General features: G+C 40.4%; 1 protein-coding gene across 5 annotated transcripts in view; it reads right to left on the bottom strand.

Moving 5' to 3' along the window:
* DDHD1 (DDHD domain containing 1) overlaps positions 1-20,629 on the bottom strand; it is a 108,913-nt gene extending 88,284 nt beyond the window's left edge. For all 5 annotated transcript variants that reach the window (XR_007152925.1, XM_047862402.1, XM_047862400.1 and 2 more), the window contains exon 1: positions 19,629-20,629. Coding sequence is in view for 4 of the 5 variants with exons in the window: in XM_047862402.1 (XP_047718358.1) it covers positions 19,629-20,457 (829 nt within the window). In the remaining variant the exon portion in view is untranslated. The remainder of the gene's footprint in view (positions 1-19,628) is intronic.
* Positions 20,630-21,679: the final 1,050 nt, after the last annotated feature.

Genomic DNA, 21,679 nt, shown 5'->3' on the forward strand with positions numbered 1-21,679 from the left:
AAAATAAAACCAATAATTAATAATAAATTGGGGGCACTTGGCTGGCTCAGATGGTAGAGTATGTGACTTTTAGTCTCAGGGTTATAAATTCAAGCCCTGTGGTAGGTATAGAGATTACTTAAAAATAAAGTCTTAAAAAAAAAAAAAGGTGGGGGAGGTGGTTGTGAAAAAAGTAATAATAAACTGACAGTTCTCAGAGGGTGGGTGATAAAATAAAAAATGTATTATGTACGCAAAGGAAGTTTTATTGGTAAATAGAATGAAAGGTAGTATATTAGGATCTTGATATCAAAATATTACCCTCCATTTGAATACCTGAATACTTGTTCATTCGTTGCACAAGAAACTATAATCTGGAAGAATAATGTAGGACAAAAATAATTACACAATCATTACCCTAATCATCATTTAGCTTGGCCACAATGTTATAATTGCAAAACTGGGTTCAGAGTTAGCAATCACACAAAATTCCATCTTATGAAAGAAATACTTACACCTCAAAACATAGCCAGGCCCACATCTGAAAGTAACAATTACACTAGGAATACTAAATTATGTTTAGGCAAGAGCTACTGTCAATAATATCTACTACTCACCAAGTTTAAAACAATTTCTTAGAGGTGAGAAACTCAGGGCAATTTAATATACCCTAAATACTGCTTGCTTCTTTTGATTCAGGGAACACGGCCCTTTGGGTTTTAGAACCTTATATATTTCTTAGTTCTTCTATAAAGTTTAATAAGCAATTTACTGTTCTTGCATTGGTTTGTTGGGGCTGCCATAACAAAATACCACATTCTGGGTGGTTTAAACCAGAGAAATTTATTTTCTCACAATTCTGGAGGCTAGAAGTTCAAGATTAAGGTGTTTTCATCTTTCGTTTCTCCTGAGGCCTCTCTCACTACAAACCCACATGGTCTTTTCTTTGTGCACATGCACCCCTCCTGACTTGTTCTGTGTCCAAATTTCCTCTTCTGATGACACCAGTCAAACTGGGTTAGGGCCTACTCTAATAGCTTTATTTTAACTTAATCATCTCAGTAAAGGCCCTATCTCCACACACAGTTACATTCTGAGGTAGTGATTAGGGCTTTACCATGTTTGTGGGGAGGACAAAATTCAGCCCACAGCAGTTCTCAAAAATTTTTATGACATGATCCTTTCAGGTTTTCCCATTGCATTTTCATCCTTTTCTCAAATTTTAATTCAAAGGGAGCAGATTTAAGTGCTGTTCGCAATCTCATTTCAAATGGAGAAAAAGCTTTAAATCATTGGCTCTTTTGTCTTTAGCCTTCCACGTTTAATATTTGGGTGGGTCTAGGCAATGCAGAATTTTACATGCTTAGGAAAAAAAAGTTCTCTAGGTCCTTGGCTAGTTAAAAAAATGTTTGATATAATATGTGTGGATATGAGAAAAAAAACCTGTGCCAAAAATGGAGTATATAACATGAAAACAGACTTTTGAATTGTTAATGTTAATTTTAGCTTAGTGGAGATAATCAGTTCAATACCATGGCCGTATTCCATCAGACTATTAAATCAAAAGAATATGAATTAACAAATTTGACCTTTCAGAATCAGCAAAGTATCATTCTCTTTCTATGCTGTACATGTTTCTCACAGTTTTAACATTGGTTCTCTCAAACTTGGCCAACTATCAGAATCACTTTAGGAATTAAGTTAAAAAACGGATTTTCGAGATTTCTTTCTACATACTTAATAGATCATAACCTTCTGGAGATGGGATCCAGAAATATGTATTTTTTAAAACTTTATTTATTTTGAGAGAGAGAGAGAGAGAGAGAGAGAGAGAGAGAGAGAATGAGAATCCAAAGCAGGCTCCTGGATGTCAGCATGGAGCCCAGCATGGGGCTTGATCCCACGAACCATGAGATCATGACCTGAGCCGAAACTAAGAGTTGGATGCTTAACCCAACTGAGCCACCCAGGCACCCCAGAAACATATATTTTTTAAAAGTTCTCCAGGTTGTTATTGTAAAGCAAAATACTCAGAAGTGAACACTAGTTCCCAACCAGCTTAAATTAGTAATCACCAAAAATATTTTGAGCACATTCTCATACATACTTATTTCTAAATTATGCATATGTATTACTGTTCTACATATATTACATACATTAGAAAACATTCAAAAATAGAAAACTTGAAGGGATGAAATAGAAAGTAAATACAAATTCAAACATTTTCATTTAACATCCCCAATAGAGTGTTTGCATGTACATTTTAGAGACCTTGGCTTAAATTGAGAAGATCTTTGCATCTTTAATTGCAATACTGTTTTCTTCTGATCTCCAGACCTATGTATCCAACTGCCCACCGGATGCTTTCTATCTGGGTGTGCAATAGACACCTTAAATGCAATATATAGACATAAACTACTATTCACCCTCCTTCTGCCACCCCAAGGTGAACTTGGGTAGGAAATCTTTTTTTCCTCCATAATCCACCCAAGTTAAAAACATTAGGGATAAGTTGGATTACCCTCCCTCTTACTCATATGGCATTGATAGTGTATATTCTACTTCCTTAACATCTTCCTCCAACCCTCTAATAACCATTCAAAAAGTGTTGCCTTAGACTCTGCTTCTCTCTTGAATATTACAATAACTCCTTTACTACTCTTCCTGATTATGACATCACATTTCCAGATTTCCATTTATCTTCTATACTGCTGCCAAAGTCATAACCTCAAAATGCAAATCTGATCAAGGTATTGCCCCATTTTATGCCTTCCAGTGTTGTATTCCACATGATAAATCTATATTTCCAATATGAAAAAAGACTGATCTAGTCTTTGGCTACCTATATCCAGTTCCTTTCTTCTACCCTTTTCTCCCTTATTCCCAATGCTCTTGCCCGAGAGAACCTCGAGTCCTCTGAATGTATGAGTCCTTCTTCAAGAATCCAGGCCAATAACCATTCCCTCTGCCAATAACACCCTTTAAGATCCAAGTCAAGTATCTACTTCTCTGGAAAGCTTTTTGCAAACTTGAGGTAGAGATGATCCCTCTTTTCTGTTACCTAACAGACACTAGATGAATATTTATAGAATGAAAGTAATAAAATGTGATCTGCTGAGTTAAAAAAGTATTGAAAGAAAATAATTCACATTATAAGAGACAAGCACAAAGTTTAGGAAGACGGCAAACAAATGTCAGTTGGTCAAAATAGTTTCTCTTTAGGTGGGTTCAGTGGCTATAAATGAGATGTGATCATTTCAGAATGTAAGCTCTAAATTGGGTCAAAAATCAAAAGAAAAGCTAAAATCTTTTGTAAAAAAGAGGAACAAGGGAGAAAAGAAAGATTCATGTAGTCAAAATTCAGAATGCTAACAAGCATAAAAACAAAAATGTGAACATATGCAAAAAGAACCTGAAGAAAACATTTAAAAAATTCCTAAGCCTAAAGTCACAAGAAACTTGAGGAATATATTTAAAAATCATCAAATAGAAGGAATAAGGAGCAGTAAAAATGGGCAAGTGATTTTTACATAGGTTACAAAATAATCTAAGATATTAAGTATTACTGGCATATAATCTTCACATCTGCTCAGATGGTACAATCTGTGAGGTCACAGATGGTATACAGGTGAAAGGGAACTGGTTAAGACTCAGAAGGCTTGGCCTAATTCTAGTTCCATTTTTAACTTCTCTCTGTATCCATCGGTAACATGAGGATATTCTATCTCATTGCAAGGTTATAATAGGGATTAATAAAACAATGTATGTGAAAGCACTCTGTAAATTATAAAATACCATTCTTAATTATGGTGTTACTCTAATTCACCTAACACCTTTTAAAGTTTCTAAAACCACACGCAGTGGTTAAATTTGGCTAGATCAAGACTAGCTTTCTAGAATCCTCAAGCCATTTGGCTTAACTAAGCTCCCTTTTCCCCTGCCATCTCTTCCAAAATGAAAACCTCACACTATGACAACTGGTGAAATCCAAAAACTAAATATAAGCTTAAAACCTACAGATGAGATCACTGCAGACATACTGTGACTGGCAGGTTAATCCAGTGCTCTGATTTATTTCCCACTGATACCAGTGAAGGGGGTGGGGGTGGGGGTTCCTTTGATGTGAAAACAGATCCTCAAGAGTCTGTTTTTACATGGAGCTCTAAGAAATAGAAAAAAAAAAATGGAAACTAGGAAGCATGAGAAATTAAATGTAGCAGTTGGTTTGGTAGGCTGAATGTAATATGCCAGCAGAAAGAGGCAGTCTAACAAGTCTAACAAACACTTCTACCCTATAGCCCAAAAAAACAGCTGCAGAAGACATCTTGATTCTCATTCCGTATGGCAAAGAGCCGATTGACCCATGTTAGCTCACCAAAGGTGTTACTGTTGTCCATTCCAACACTCCTGGGCAGAAAGACACATACAATATGAGAGTAATAGGTTGTGCCTAACAAAAAGAGACATAAAAAAGACCACCAAGAATGTAAAGAGTAAATCAGTTTGCTAAATTGGAAGAACAGACTTCTATTTCTAGTCATGATGGAGTAATGCACACTGGGTTTGCTGCCCCACCTTAAACAACTAGAAAATCAGATAAAATATATGGAACAATGGGGCGCCTGGGTGGCTCAGTCGGTTAAGTGGCTGGACTTCTGGTTTCAATTCAGGTCATCATCTCACGGTTTGTGAGTTCGAGCCTGTAATCAGCCTCCGTGCTGACAGCGTAGAGCTTACTTTGGGATTCTGTCTCCCTCTCTCTCTACCCCCTCCCCTGCTTGCTTTCTACCTCTCTCTGTCAAGAATAGTTAAAAAAAAAAAATCTTTAATAAAAAATAGGTATGAACGATGATTTTCAGATATTGCACAACAGGCAGAAGACCGTGATCATGGGAGAACTCCTGCAGCTGCCCAAGCTCAGTGGCTGGAGCTTCTGTTCTGCAACACGGAGAGAGATAACCCAAACAGAGCCTGGCAGTCTTGCTCAGATGCCAAATGGCTCAGAGTGCAGAGAGGCCAAGATAGATAGAATCTGTGGGGTAAAATATTGGTAAATAGAGGGCTATACAGAAAGACAGTGCTGAAGATCTCTAGAGGAGTTTCTTTGAGACTTTGGTCAAAAACTTATCCATGCACACATGGGAGAAAATGATCTGAGGCCAAGGAAAAAGACCACTGGAAAGGAGTAAGTGTACCAATCTTTAGAGCTCATATAATGCTGGGAAAAGTTCAAGTTCCAGTGATCAAGAGTAAAAAAGACCTGATTCCCTAGGGCCTGAGTAATGTCCTCAGAAAGGTATTGCCTTAGTAGTCAGGATAAATGGTCCCAAAACTAAAGGCAGCTCTGACCACCTTAATAAAGGTCAAAAGAAAGCCTTGATAGTATCAAACAAATTTGAACTTAACTGTGTACTAGAGAAAAGCCCAACAATATTAAAGAAATCCTACAAAATCCAGCACACAACAGGAAATTCACAGTATCTGGTATCCAAAAACAAAAAACAAAAAACAAGTGTTAAAGCAGCACAAAAATCTAACCCACAACCGAAGAAAAAGTCAGCCAATGGCAACAGATCCAGAAACAACACAGATGGTAAAATTAGCAGACTAACAATATTAAAACCATTACACTCTGTAGATTCAAGAAGGTGGAGGAAAACATGAATGTGATGAGGAAGGGCATGGAAGATACAAAAAATACTTAAACTGAATTTCTGTAGATGAAAATAACAACATCAGAAATAATAAATATACCAAATGAGAGCAACTGTGGATTACAAATTGCAGAAGACCAGTGAACTTCTTGAAGTTTATAACAAAGCAAAAGACCATTCAAAAACATAACAATAGAAACCATCCAAAATTAAATACAGAGTAAAAAGAAATTGCTAAAACAGAAAATGCACAAAGCTATAAGACAGTATCAGGCAGGCTAACATACATGTAGTAGGAATCCCAGAAAAGGGGTAGGGTAAACAGAAAAAAAATTTTTTTTCAGGGAAATAATAGCCAAATATTTCCCAAATTTGATGAAAACTATAAACCCACAGTTCCTAGAACCTCAAAAAATCCTCTGCAGAAGAAATATGAAGAAAGCCACACCAAGACACATAATCAAATTGGGGATGGAAAAGCTGCCAGAAAAAAAGATGACATTGAGAAGTAACAGGATTTTCTCATCAGAAAATATACAGATGAGGGGCACCTGGGTGGTTCAGTCAGTTAAGCATCTGATTTCGGCTCAGGCTGTGATCTCACAGTTTGTGAATTGAAGCCCTACAGGGGCTCTGCGCTGACAGCTGGAGCCTGCTTGGGATTCTTCCTTTCTCTCTGCTCATCCTCCCCCCAACCCCCGCTTATGCTTGCTCTGTCTCTCAAAATAAACTGACAAAAAGAGAAAATATACAAATGAAAGACAATGAAGTGACATGTTTAAGTTCTGAAGGGGGAAAAATGTTAACCTAGGATTTTATATCCAGCAAAAATATCTGTCAAAAATGAGGAAGAAATAAAGACTTTTAAAGAGAAAAGCCAAGAAAATTTCTCATCAGCAAATATGCACTAAGAGAAAAGGTAAAGGAAGGTCTTCAAGCAGAATTTCCATAAAGGAATGAAGAACAATAGAAATGACAAGTATCTGGTAAATACAAGACTTTTTTTTTTTCATTTAAATAAATCTCTTAAAAATTGACCTCTTAAAGCAAAAACAATTTTGGGGTTTATAACATATGTAGGAGTAAAATGTGTAACAATAGCCAAAATGGTTGTGAGGGTAAATGGAAGTACACTAATAAGGTTCTTTCACTCTACATGAAGTGACAAAATAATTTCTGAAGTCAGACTGTGACAAGTTAAAGATGCACTCTGAAAATCCTAGAGTAACCACTACAAAGATAAAAACACAAGAGTATAACTGAATCTCAGTCTTTGCTTAGAATGTAGAAAGCTAGAAGAGCATTGCTCTTACCCTTCAAACAAAAGTCATACATTTAATTTCTAAAACTGTAATTTTTCTCAAATTTTTCAGAGACCTGAGGTCACAGGGCAACTAACTAATACAATATCTAAGACAGGAAAAAACTAGTTATGAGTACTTGCTTGTTATGGGTAGATACCAGATGTCATAAAAGTGAGTAAAAAGATTTCAGCTAAAAATTTTTTTTAACAAATTGCTAATGGTAAAGTGGGCTACAGTGAGAGCATAGGATCCCTGGGGCCTCAGACACAGAGTAACTGCATCCCCTTGCACATTCTTCTTCAAAAACTTTACAAAAAGCTCCTAAGAATGACTGGGACAAGGATGAGAAACCTGAAAAAGGTGCATGGTGCAGGCCTGGAGGAGGGAACGGCAGCAGCTATGGGAAAAATATGAAGCTTTGCCTGGGTCTTTCCTATCTCACCTATGGAACAAATGACGTAAGTGATTGTTAGAAGGGCAGAAAACACTGTTGCTTTTAGGGCACAGATGAAGACCCACAGCAGCTGGAAAAAGGCACTAGAAAAAAACCCTTGGTGTAGGGGCAGGGCACTGTCCTGGGTCTTGACCATGAGGTTTCCTATAGCTGGGGTAGAGGCAGAATCACTAAGAAGGACCCATTCTCAAGACTCAGATACTGTGCCTAAGAATGAGGCTGAATCAGAACAAAGAATGCCCCTTCTCCACTCTCCTACCATCATCACCAATATAGCAAGCATTTAATCTACTGCTGGGGGAGGAAAACAGCATGGAGAAAAACTCTGTGGCAAACCAGCCCTCACCCTAAATAGAAGTTAATGCCAGGGGACTTTGAAGCCTGTGGTGCATTGATGATAACAGCTATAGTGACAAAACCCAAACCCAGCTTAACTCTCAACCAGATTGATCAATCTCTCATACTAAAGGCCGAGCAAAAGATAAGGTGTAACTATTTCTAGGCTAATTACACTACTGTCCTATACAAGATGTCTAGCTTTCAATAAAAAGTTGAGACATACAAAAAAGCAAGAAAGAAAACATACCATCAATAGATAAAACAACAGAATTAGATCAGAGATGTCCCAGATGTTGGAATTATTAGAGAATTTAAAATAACTGTGATTAATACGCTAAAGGCTCTGGTGGAAAAGGTGGGCAACATGTATAATCAGATGGATATCAGCACAGAGATGGAAACTACAAGAAAGAATAAAAAACTGGTAGAAATTAAAAACACAGGAAGAGAGATAAAGAATACTTTTGATGGGTTCATCAGTAGACTCAACACAGCTGAGGAAAGAATCAGTGAACTTGAAGTCAACAGAAGTTATCCAAACTGAAACAAACACACACAAAAGTGGTAGACAAAAAACAGAATAGAGCATCCAAGAGCTGTGGGACAATACCAAATGATCTAATACATGTGTAATTATAATCCAAAAATATCACAGAACACCAACCAGGAAAAATATGAAAAAGGTACCCCTAAAAGAGAATCATAACAAATAATGCAAAAGAAGGCAGGAAAAGGAAAAAAGGAACAGAGAATAATGGTACGAATAGAAAAACACTAGCAAGATGGTCAATTTAAACTCAAATGTAGCATTAATCATATTAAATAAAAATGGCCTAAAACACCAAATAAAAGTCAGCATTTGTCAGAACAGAGTTTAAAAAGCAATATCTAAGACGTCTAAAACACATGCAGGTTTAAAAGTAAAAGAATAAGGGGGCACCTGGGTGGCTCAATCGGTTAAACGTCTGACTTCGGTTCAGGTCATGATCTCACAGCTCATGAGTTCGAGCCCCGCATCAGGCTCTGTGCTGACAGCTCAGAGCCTGGAGCCTGCTTCAGATTCTGTGCCTTCGTCGCTCTCTGCCCTTCCCTGATTTGCGCTCTCTCTCTCTCTCAAAAATAAACAAACATTAAACAACAAAAAAAGTAAACAAAAACAAAAGTAAAAGAATAAGGCATATTATACAAATACTAAATCAAAAGAAAGTTGAGTGTCTAAATTAGTTTCAAAGTGGACACCAATATAAGAAATAAACAAGAGATAAAGGGGGACATTTCAAAATGATCAAGGCTTTATTTCATCAAAAGGATACAACAATCCTCAATGTGTATGCATCTAATAATAGAGCTTCAAAATATAAGAAACCAAAATCAACAGAACTAAAAGAATAAATCCACAATTATAGTTGAGGACTTCTTCCTCCTCAATAATTGACAGAATGAGTTTACAGAAAATCAATAGAAATATGGAAGTTTTAAACTGGAAAGGCAGAGCAGAAATAGGTAAAAGAAAAACACAGATGAAATAAAGATACCAATTTGTGGGTCAAAGGCTGGTTCCTTGTGAACCACCTGAGATACAGCCTTGGAGTGGCTGAACTGGTTATTCTCAGATTGAAAATGAAGAAAACCTAAGATGAGGCATTTGAGAGCCATTTAGACTGGAGGAATTAATGAACTGACAAAGTTATCAATGTGAGGTCTATAAACCCCCTGCAATCAGAATTACTTGAGGTATATATTAAACAGAAAGATTCACAGATCTCTTGACTCTAATCTCCAAGGATGAGATCTAAAAATCTACATTTTTAAAAAAAATTATTTTTTTGAGAGAGAGAACGTGAGCAGGTAAGGAGCAGAGAGAGACAGGGACAGAGTATCTGAAGCAGGCTCTGAGCTGTCAGCACAGAGCCCAATGTGAGGCTCAAACTCACAAACTGAGAGACCCTGACCTGAGCTGAATTCAGACGCTCAACTGACTGAGCCACCTAGGCGCCCCTAAAAATCTACATTTTTAATAATATTCCCAGTGACTGTTAGGCTCGATGAAACTACTGCAAAGTACTGGTCTAAGATTGGATGCCATTCCACAGGCAAGGGAACCCAGTAAAGGTGATTGAAAGGCTGAAGTGTATTTCACTGTCCTCACCACACTGAAAGGTCTTAATTTTATTCAACGTCAGAGTCTACAAGAGGACTTCAGGTCCCTGTAATGTGGTACTTCATTGTGATTCCCAGAACTCTGGAGGGAGAATGGTGGTGGTGGGTAAGATTAAGGAGGTTTAAAATGAACACAGAGATCTATCTACAGAAAAGGGTGAGGGAGGGGGAAGGGGGAGGGGCTATGTGTGTACATATGTGTTAAGGGTGTATATGGTCATCACATTTAAGGCTGAAATAATTTTGGTTGAGCCATATATTCCCACTCTTCTTTTTCCCAAATAAAATAGGTCAACCACACACTTTTTAATTTCCAGAAGCTAGGTTTCTTGTTTAATAGCCAATATATCAGCATGGCTTAAATATAATAGCTAACACTTATTGAACCAGGTACTATGCTAAGTACTCTACATATGTGAATTTTAACAGAATCTTTATAACCACCTCACGAAGCAGGAATTATTATCCCATTTACACAGGAGAAACTGGGCCATGGAGAGATTATAACTTGCCTCAAGTCATATGGCTATGATAAATCAAGGATTCAAACTGAGGGAAACTGGCAACAAAGATCTGTTTTCTGAGCCTACTCAGCTTTTATTGCCAGTGCTGGTGAGAGATGGCTCCTTCAAACCCCTGGACTAAAGGTAGATTCATATTTGAAGCTAGATCTTGCTCTTGGTGCCAGAACCGAGCTGCCATTCCTACCACTACTGGTTCAACTGCAGGTCAATTAAGAGGAATCGATTCCTTCAAAATTTTCATATTGAAGTCTCCACTGTAAAAGGAATTATGGGCCACTTCTTTCTTGCCAGCATGGCAAAAGACCAAGAACACTACTGGCTCTGCCTCAACTGAAAACTGAGCAGTCTTTTAGAAAGCCGTCAACTTCTCTATTGTATTAAAAATCCTGGTAGCTGGTGGAGATGTTCTAAATGGGCTTTGGGGGTGAAGTCAGTACCTCCCACAGCTGGTGACAGGATCCGCATACCAAAAAAAGTAGATGCTCAAAAACTTAGAATACTTTCATGTGAAGGAATTCCTCCTTTCCCACAGTCAGTGTATTTGTAAGAGAAACCGTGCACACCTCTGATGCACAAACCAGGAAAGCTCAAGACAGCAGCACAGCTCTTTCTGGGGCCTGAAAGACTAGGCAAAAATCCGTCAGGGTTTCTCATAGGAGCAAGCAACAGTTCACAAGGGGTTCTAGGACTGTGCCTAATCGAGAGTCGATTACCAAGAGTCAAGGCTAAAGAAAAGGTTATGTCAGGAAAGAGACTACAAATTGAGTAGGAGAGCTGAAAGCCAAGAATGTCAAGTGGGTTGTAAATTTGAAAGGACAGAAGAGGCAGGAAAACGGAGAAGTAATAACACTGTTATATAGAACTTACTATCTATCATGAGATGTTTCAAGATCTTTGAATATTTTAACACATTTACTACAATAATCCTAGGAGGTAGGTCCTATTATCCACATTTTACAGAAGGAACTGGGGCACAGAGAATTTAAGTTGCCCACAGACAGACAGTATATGGCAGAGCTGGGATTCTGACCCAGACAGGTGACTCCAGTGGTCATTTACATTCATGAACAAGATACAATGCTGCCTCTCTAGAAAAACTAGTAAGAATTGAAATGGAAGTGGCAGAGATAAAACTGATGAGCTGAGGTAGGGTAAAAGCTGTTCTGAAAACAAAGGTTGTAAACCAGATCCACCCTTAATGTGTGACCTACCCTACATTTTGATGGGTTCTAGGTCTGTCCATGAAAGACAGAATCCTGTCGGGCAATCAGAATTCCAAACAATTCAATCCGATATTCCAGGATTAGGAACATTTGTTATATGTGAAGTACAGTAACACCTTTCTCACCCACCAAAAAAAGTGTAATGCGTGATGTAGTTTATACAAAATGACAGGCAAAATAGCAAACAGGTTAAAAATAAAAATATACTATATCCAAAAAAGATATTCTAAAATATAAGGTCCCAATTTTTTCTAGTGAAAGACAAAGAACAGAACCATGGGTAGTAGTGCTAACCTCATATAAAAAGAGTAAGAGTGGTTAGCAATACAATGAAAATGTCAAGCAAAGGCAAGCATCTGTTCATAAACCTTACATACACACCTGCCTCATTTAGTGCTAACCATATACGAAAGGTTCATTTCAGCAGGACAACCAGCATGGTAGAGTGAGTGCCATTAAAAGTGCTTCAACAGCCAGATTGTGCTTTCTTCAGTTTGAGTGGTCCTCAACAATCTCTTCCTAGTAGACTCTCTTTTCTTTCTGATTTTTTTAATTTATTTTTTCAATTTACATCCCAGTTAGTTAGCATATAGCACAACAATGATTTCAGGAGTAGATTTCTTAATGCCCCTTATCCATTTAGCCCTTCCCCCCTCCCACAACCCCTTCAGTAACCCTCTATTTGTTCTCCATATTTAAGAAGGACTCTCTCTTTTCAATGACTGTCTTTTGATTCACAGCAAGATTGTTTTTTCTTTTTTTTTTTTTGAGAGGGAGAGAGAGAGTGCACACATGAGGGTGCATGCGGGGGAGGGGCAGAAAGACAGGGAGACTCTTAAGCAGTCTCCATGTGTGAAGATCTTGCCACTGTGAGATCATGACCTGAACTGAAATCAAGAGTAGGGGCTGTTTAGATGACTGAGCCACCCAGGAGCCCCAAGACTTTGTTCTCTAAAGCATAAACAAACTTGGGGGTACTTAATGTTAAAACATACCAGAGCCTTAGTGAAGGTCTAGATGGATGAAATAGGAGGACAGGAGATACCCTATCTAGAAGCGTATCTAGAAGCAATTCTACAGAATGAGAAGAAAATAATGGATGCAGTCAATAAAATACTAACTGAAAGTTGATCATTTGTAATAAAGAGTAATATGAAGGCTTAGAAGTAATTCCAATTCTGCTCCCTGTGCATCACCTAAAGTTACTGAACAGCACCTTCCATAGCATATGATATAGAAGATGTATGTTTGGCACAGTTAATCTAGTTCTTTGTCCCATATCATGTGTCTCAAGTGCTATCCTACATCAGTTTTCAAAATGATGGTTCACTGAGAAGTGGCCAAAAAGTGAATTAGTAATATTAGAGAGAGATTCCCATTCATATAGTTAAAATTATACTTTAGCAAATAAACTCTTAACTCTCAACTATTTGGAAAAGATCTCCATTCAGATGGAATTTATATTTGTCTAAGATTTCCAGATACCTGAAGTCCTGGGGTACAGAAGTACCAATAACAATGTAATTTCCAAAGGCTGGCCTGGCCTCAAAAGTCATTTGACAGATTTTATTTAAACATACAATGATTATAAAGATTATCTAGATATAGCTTAATGTAATAAGACATTAGAATAAATATTAATGAGTATATAGTTTATTCTTGTATGGCAACTGATAAAATTAGAAAGCAGTACATAAAATAGAATTATTTTTATATGATCATATCAAGATTTCCACCATTTTTCTTTAGTTCTCTGGCATAGGCAATCTTGATAGTAAACCGTGGGTAGTGGTTTTCACAATCTTGAATTTCACTTGTCCCCTAATGTTTTCACCATCTTGGGGACTCCTGTCCCCTAATCTGGGAGTACCAAAAAGTATCTACATTTTGCCTTTCATTCCATTAATCCACTCATTTGTCAGTGATTCAACATCTTTTGTGAGTATAATTTCCCTTTACCAAAGTGGACACAAAAGAGTAGAATTGTAAGTTATATAAACTGGCTCTACAAAATGAAGTTTTTTCTTGTTCCACTTTTAACTTAGCTTTTAGAGATGTGCCCTGGCCAAAAAAAAAAAAAAAAAAAAAAAAAAGAGGGGGGGGGAGAGAGAGAGAGAGAGACTAGTATTTATACCCTTTATCAGTGATGAAGTTTCTCTTGATAACATGTACAGGTTAAATGTTATTACACTCATAAAAGATAAAGGACTTAGATTAGATTCCCCAACAATCAGGGATTCTAGAACTGTCTACCTCACCACCTCTTTTGCCCCAATAATCATCTTAGGCTTCCTGTGAGTGCATTTCCCATTTCCCTCTCCCTTCTATCTCCCTACTCTCTTCACCCAGTGTCCATAATTTTATGAGGATTCCATGACCAGCACATCCAGCTCCCCCACCCCCGATCAGAAAAGGATCACCCCTAAAGTTCCAGACATCAAAGCATCAAAGATCTTAGCAAAGCAGAAACTATAGGGTGTGATGTGGAGATAAAAGACCCAGGATATAAGATTTGGAAGAAGGAGCAGTACAAAAGTTCTCTTTTATGAAAAACTTGTAAAGGAGGGAAAAAAAGAGGGGGGGTGACATGTGGAGTAAAGAAAGACATACCAATGACTCTGAACATTTATATAAAGCATGTGTACAACATGCATTATTACATTTGTGCCATATACAAATAAGGTGGATCAATAACTGATACTAGATCAGTTTTAAAGTAATGGTACAATGTAAAGGAAAACAAAAGTCCTGAATACCTTGGCCAAGTTGTACTAAGTCCTGCCCTCCATACAGATGTCTCAGTGTCATTCTTATCTTTGTACTCTTTCAGGAGGTCACTGAAAAATGCATTCTAAAGCAGGCTTGATCTAAAACAGGGTTCTCAGAAAACTTCTGCCAGGATTCTGCAAACCTGAGCAGCCAGGGTTCCAATACAGCCCAAGGCTGCTTTCCAGTCTGGGCTACTGGGAGACAATGCAGTTAAAAAGAAAAGACTCAACACTTTTTCAGAATCAGGCATGACAATATCTGGTCTCTACTCCCTATAGTTTGCTTTACTGGAGGCAGAAACTGATCAAGAAAGAGTGCCTTCTACCTGGTTGGACTCCATTACTTTCCCATGATGCCCTGTGAGACGGTTACAGTCATGCCCAATTACTACACACCATTTAATTTGGGTACTTTCAGAAAGAGCCCTTATTTTTCTATCTCATTTGGTGGGAGTATTATTTTTTCCTCAATATATCATGAAGACTGGTTAATTTCTAAAATGTTTGAAAGTGGTTTAGAATTATAATAATGCAAGTAGACCTCAAGTATACCAGAAAGTGGGGGAGGGGGAAGAAACTACACATTCATATAAATATTTGGTCAGGGGCGCCTGGGTGGCGCAGTCGGTTAAGCGTCGGACTTAGCTCAGGTCACGATCTTGCGGTCCGTGAGTTCGAGCCCCACATCGGGCTCTGGGCTGATGGCTCAGAGCCTGGAGCCTGTTTCCGATTCTGTGTCTCCCTCTCTCTCTGCCCCTCCCCCGTTCATGCTCTGTCTCTGTCTCAAAAATAAATAAACGTTAAAAATAAATAAATAAATAAATATTTGGTCAAATAAATATTTGGTCAAATAAATAACTTTAGTCAAAAAATGGAAATTACATACTCCCTTGTGCATAACGCACACATCACTGCCATAAGAATTGCTTTGAGACTATTCTAAACTCATTAAGTATCTCCATAGTGTTCCATATGCCTTTCCACCACTATTACTAAATGCTTGGGCCACTTTCTTGCTAATTCTTTACAAACACTCTTTCACCTGTGATGACATAAAGGCCAATAGCAACAAACCTCGGGTACTTGACAATTTGGCACTGGTCAACCTTATTAACTTTCATGTGAGTTTCTACAAATAAGGATTATTGTTTTCTGAGATCCACATAGTTAGGGTTAAACTTAGTACTTTGTGCCAACCATTGTTCCAGGCACGTTATATACAATAATTCTCAAAACAAGCCTATGAAATGGCTACAAGTAGTTTAGGAAGAAGAATGGGAACAAGGGAGTTCACTTAGCCATTACTCAGCAATAATCAATTTTTTATCAAAATGTCTACAGGCAGTAAGAAAAATATCTAAACAGACAATAAAATGAAAATAAACTTCCTACAACACTTTTTTCATATATAATAATATTGGCTTCCTGTCTATAGAAGACAAATTCTATTTCCCTTCTGATTCATGTACCCAAAATTGGTTCAAATTTTATCTGCTAGTAAGAGTTCAAAAGGAAGAGCAAATATAAATGACACGTTTCTTTTGGACTGAGCATAACTAACTTACTGGCCTTGACACCCAGGTGTAGTGGGCTTAATTAAGTCACAAAAAGCCTAAATCAGCACTGGAATCCTCCTACCACTTTGTAGGAATTTTTGGAAGTTTTTTTAAATTTCAATTTTTTTAATGTTTATTTAATTTTTTTTTATTTTAAATTTTTTTTTCAACGTTTTTTATTTATTTTTGGGACAGAGAGAGACAGAGCATGAACGGGGGAGGGGCAGAGAGAGAGGGAGACACAGAATCGGAACCAGGCTCCAGGCTCCGAGCCATCAGCCCAGAGCCTGACGCGGGGCTCGAACTCCCGGACCGCGAGATCGTGACCTGGCTGAAGTCGGACGCTTAACCGACTGCGCCACCCAGGCGCCCCATAATGTTTATTTAATTTTGAGGGAGAGAAAGAGAGAGTGTTAGAGGGAAGGGGGAGAGGATCTGAAGCAGGCTCTGCACTGACAGCAGAGAACCTGAGGTACAGCCTGAACTCAGGAACTGTGAGACCGTGACCTGAATCGAAGTCGGACGCTTAACCAACTGAGCCACACAAGTGCCCCAGGAGTTGTTTTTTTTTTTTTTTTTTTTAAACTTTCATTGCCACCATTCAGGAAGTTTCCAGAAAGGTTAAAAAAGTAAAATGGGGGCGCCTGGGTGGCGCAGTCGGTTAAGCGTCCGACTTCAGCCAGGTCACGATCTCGCGGTCCGTGAGTTCGAGCCCCGCGTCGGGCTCTGGGCAGATGGCTCAGAGCCTGGAGCCTGTTTCCGAATCTGTGTCTCCTTCTCTCTCTGCCCCTCGCCCGTTCATGCTCTGTCTCTCTCTGTCCCAAAAATAAATAAACATTGAAAAAAAAAAAAAAAGTTAAAAAAAAAAAAAAAAAAGTAAAATGAGAAGAAAGTCAAAAGCTGCAAAAGCTGAAGAGACCATACTGGGACTGACCCCTCTCCCCACCAAGAGAAACGTGAGAATTTACATAATACAGAGACCTGAAGAACCAATTGGAGCAAAGTGACATGGGAGTGGGGATTTTGGGGGGAGTGGTAAAATATGGACAAAAAAGCACTACTGTATTTCCATTGTAGCTCATAAGGAAGGCCTGGGACACCCACAGGATTGTATATCACAGAAAAGTATTTAGAAAATGCTAAAATGGAGTCAAAATAGGTGTTGCTGTCATGCTAGTTAACACAAATTAATTTATAACTTATAACTGGCCTGTTGGCTATCTGCTTTTGAAAAGAAAATGTGAGAAGACTAAGTCCACATTTCCTTTCAGATTAACTTCTGTAAGCCCTCACTGATTTTCTCTTGATTTATGACAAGACCATTGTAATGATATTTCCCAACTCTTCAATTTAACCTTTGAATTAATCACCTAAGTAATAGAGAACTTTCAATTGTTTTGTTTCTTAATACTCACAGGATAAAGTTCAAAGTCTTTAGCATTGCATATCTATCTTGTTCCTTTCCTAGTTACTCTCCCAGATGTACCATTCAAAGGCAGGTCCTCCCTTCACAATTTCCACCTGCCCTTGACCAAACAACTCTGTCTCTGTTATGGTCAAATCCCAAGCCTACCCTATGTGTCTTGGCTGCTGTAGGTGCAGCCCTAATTTCCTCCAAATGCCATGTAATTTCATGCTTCTCTGTCCCTGCATATGTTACCCCGTCTGGCTGAAAAGCCTTTCCTTGCATCTCCCCAATTTTTTTTGCTTCAATTCACCCTTTAGAACTCAGTCTTACATTATCTGGGAAGCTTTCCTGATACTGTTACCTTTGGGTGGTGGGTGGGTCAGATGCTCTTTGGACACCACACTAGACTTTAAAATGCTTCATCACTTCTAGCTGAGAAACCTTGAACAAGTTCATTAATTTCACTGAGCCTGTCTCTTCATAAAGAGAATGATATCACTATGAAAGAATGTGAAAAATCACTTTATAAACAGTAAAGCACTATGCAAGCATTAACAATTTTATCATAAACCAAAAGAGTACACAACATTCTAGGTGAACATACTTTAGTCAATTTAAGGGTAGGATTCATTCATTCTTTGGTCTCCAGACTCCTCTCCAAGGATGCCCTGCAAAGTTTTACCCAACTTTTTGGCTCCACTAAGTCCTATTCTTCTATATTCAAAGGAAAAAAAATTTATAGTGATGTCTAGGACATTTGAAAAGACTAAGTGGAAAACTCCTGAAGAGTAAGGATTGTCCTTTCTTCCACCTTTCCCATGCCTTCACAAGACTACTGTATTATGCACACACAAATACTTGGCAAGAAGAGCTGAATGAATGAATAAATGAATGAGTGAACATAAGCATACCCCATCCTTAGTGAGCTTGTAATTAAAGGGAGTGATGTGACAAATCCCATATGAATCTGGCCTTGTGAAAATGTTAACAAATGCCTTCAATGTCAGTGAGAAATTTAATTTTCTGCCATGCTTATTTTATTTGGTGACTTGATACATACTGTAATTGCTATCTTAGGGACTCAGGCTTAACATATGAATGTTTTAACATTATCAGAATCACCCATGCAATTCAATACCTATTTATTAAATATCTACTGCACTAGGCTCAATGAGAGTATGAAGATAGAGGTGAACTCTGCCCATAAATTGCTTAAAATACAGAAAGGAAGCTAAGTCACCAATATATATTAATACAAAATAGAATATTATAAAATACATGGAAGACCTAAGGCTAGTAACAGTCAATGAAGACATCTGAGTTAAGGCACTAGGCCCATAAAACTAAAACTATATATTACAAATTATTGGTGGCCAAAAGTTTCATTAGAGTAGAATATACATATATTACATATGTAACATTTGCTTTTAATCTAATTTAATTACAAACTTATTTGTGTTGTTATCTAATTGAAGAAGAACCATCGTTAACTTATATCACACGTGTGCCAAGCACAGTTTCCAGCCAGTTAGGTACATTATTTCATTTACTCTACGACGTAGATACAAGTATCCCTATTTTATAAATGAGGAAACCAAGGCATAGGCCTTGCCACTTTTCAAGGTTAGGAGGCAAATTGAGAATACGTAAACAAGAACCTAAGAGACAAAAACGAGTATTCCACAGAGAGTGAGCGGACCCATTTGCCAGCACTGCTTTTCATTTCTCCCCAACGCACCCGGTGGAAACCACCTATCTCCTTTCCTTTCCCGCTGTACTGTTGTTGTTGTTTTTTTTCCCCCCGAGCCCATAACTTAACTGTTGATTCTCGTGCAGATCACCTCAAGCATTCCCACTTCAGAGGACAGGCTGCTCTTTAAATCATAGGCAGTTCAGAGTAAATAAGACTGAATCAGATCCCCAGGTGGACAAAGCTCAGGTAGGATCACGAAATTAAACCTTCGGGCTGGGCATCCGTTCCTGGATCACCTCCAAGGGATGGCAGCAGCACCCAGCTCACCCAGGAGGCGCTACCCTGGCGGTATCTTCTCCTACTGACCCCACGCGGCTTGTATTTTGCCATCTGGTCATTCACCCTTCACCTGCCGGCGCTGCGGGTCTCATCTCCATCCTGCTCCTACCAAACGCCAGGCCTCAAACGCCTCCCTCTCCGCGGCGGTCAATCCCGAACCCACCCGGGTGCTCCTCGGCCCCCGCAGCAGCAGCCCGTCCCGCTCCCTCCCCCGGCCGGCTACTCACGGTTCCAGTACACCGGGTAGCACTCTCCTTGGGTCACATCCACCTCGTACAGGCCGCCCCGCACACACACCCGCTCGATGTTCACCAGCTCCTCCATCTCGGGCTCGTGCCCCGCGCCGCGCGGGCAGAAGCCGCAGACGCGGTCCTCATCGTCGTCCTCCCCCGAGCTGGAGGCTGGGCCGCACACAGGGTTGCCGTCCGGGTCCCCGGCCCGGGGCAGGCCACCCGTGGCCTGCAGCAGCGTTCGGAAAGCGAGCTCGATGCGGAGCGAGTCATAGCCGATGAAGGGCTTCCAGGTCTTCTTGTCCTCCTTGTAGAACCAGCGAACCTCCTCCGGGCCAAGCTCGGTCACTACCTCGTAGCGATGCCGGGCGGCCGCGCCGCCAGGCCGGGTGCGCTTCCTCTCCCCGAGCCCTCCTCCCGCCGCCCCGCTGCCCCCAGCGCTCGACGGGACCAGCGGCGGCTGGGGCGGCGGGTGCAGCGACGAGGAACTGCCGCCGCCGCCACTCTCGCCTTCGCTGTAGTAGCGCAGCGAAGAACCGGACTCCGCGGAGCTGAAGTCGTAGGTCTCATCACTGAGACAGGAGTCGAGCGTCAGGTGGTGGTTGTGGTCCTCCGCGCCCGGCGCCAAGTGCAGCCCGGGCTCTCCGCGCAGCAGGGCCAGGGGCACCTCGCCGTCGCCCGGGTCCCCGCCGGGCAGGTGGTCGAAGCAGCACACGCCGCCGCCGAACGCCGGCTCCGCATCTGAGCCCAGCTCCCAGGCTGCGTTGCCGCCGCCCCGGCCGTTATGCTCAGGGCTCCGCGGAGACCCGCGGCCCGGGTAATTCATGGTGTGGAGACGCCGCCGGCTGCCCGGCCCCGCGCCGAGCCGCGGCCCCCAGCGCTTCCGCCACACATTCAACGCCGTCGCCCTCTCCACCGGTAGTTTTTAATCTTTCAAATCCCAACCGGGGCTGCGGCGGCAGCGGCAGCAACAGCGGCGGCTCCGCCCCTCCGAGGCCAGCGGCAGCCGCAAGCACGTTCCAAGGCCCGCCCCATTGTCGCGCAGCCCGACGTGGGCGGTGCTTAGCGCCGGCCCCGCCCCTAGGGCCGCGCGCGCCACACCGGAAGCATCTCGTCTGCCCGCGCCTGGCATTAACCTCGTGGCTTTCCCCTCTGGCCTGCGGTAGTGGGTCAGCTCAGGGCACCTGCAACTCTTAGGGTTTCTCAATTCTCTTACGCCTCCCCTTTCTTCTCCCTGCACACCTGCCTCGGCCCCCGCCTTTCTGCGGTTCAGAGCCCAGATGAGGAGAAGCTTTATCCCACTCATCCTGGCAATCTGGGTCATGAGCCCAAGGGCTTAAGGTACAGGAGAGGGCCCCTGGAAGTTGGGTTCTCCTGACACTGCTTTTGTGATCTTAGGTCCTCATTTGGACCTTCTCAGTCACCTAGCTCTGGTTCCTCCAGAGCTGTAGGCACCCCACCGCATACGTGCGATCTCTAATGTTGACATCACAAATGCCACTCAGAAACCAGAGTCTAAACCTCTCTTCAGAAGCCACCTCATATTATTGTTTATTTTTCGATACTTGTTTCCTGTTTTCTCAACCTCACTCTTAGGCCATCGGTGGAGACCAAGTCCATATGTCTCAACCTCTCCCACACAGTGGGTGCATAATCAACGTTCATTATAATGATGGCAAGTGCAACCGATTGTGATAGATTATTATTTTGAAAGCCAGAAAACATTAGGTTCTAGACTTAGTTTTACTAACTAACCACTAACTAACTAACTAATCATCTCCTTGATCTTTTTGGTTTCCTCATCTGTAAAATGAAGTGATTATTGAACCAGATGATCTCTAAAATGTCTTCCAGCAATGGAATTCTATGATCCAACAGTTTCTTCATGTTCTTTACGCATCTCTGATTCTGCAGCTTACTTTCTGGGATCAGATTGAATGCTGAAGTTCCCCTATGTAGTTATTTTATACTACAAAAAAGTAATTTTATGAGCACATCACCCTATGTTGAGAATCCAGAGAAAAACAATCTCCAACCTCAGTGTTCTC

Source organism: Prionailurus viverrinus, chromosome B3, assembly GCF_022837055.1.
Source record: "Prionailurus viverrinus isolate Anna chromosome B3, UM_Priviv_1.0, whole genome shotgun sequence".
Lineage (NCBI taxonomy): Eukaryota > Metazoa > Chordata > Mammalia > Carnivora > Felidae > Prionailurus > Prionailurus viverrinus.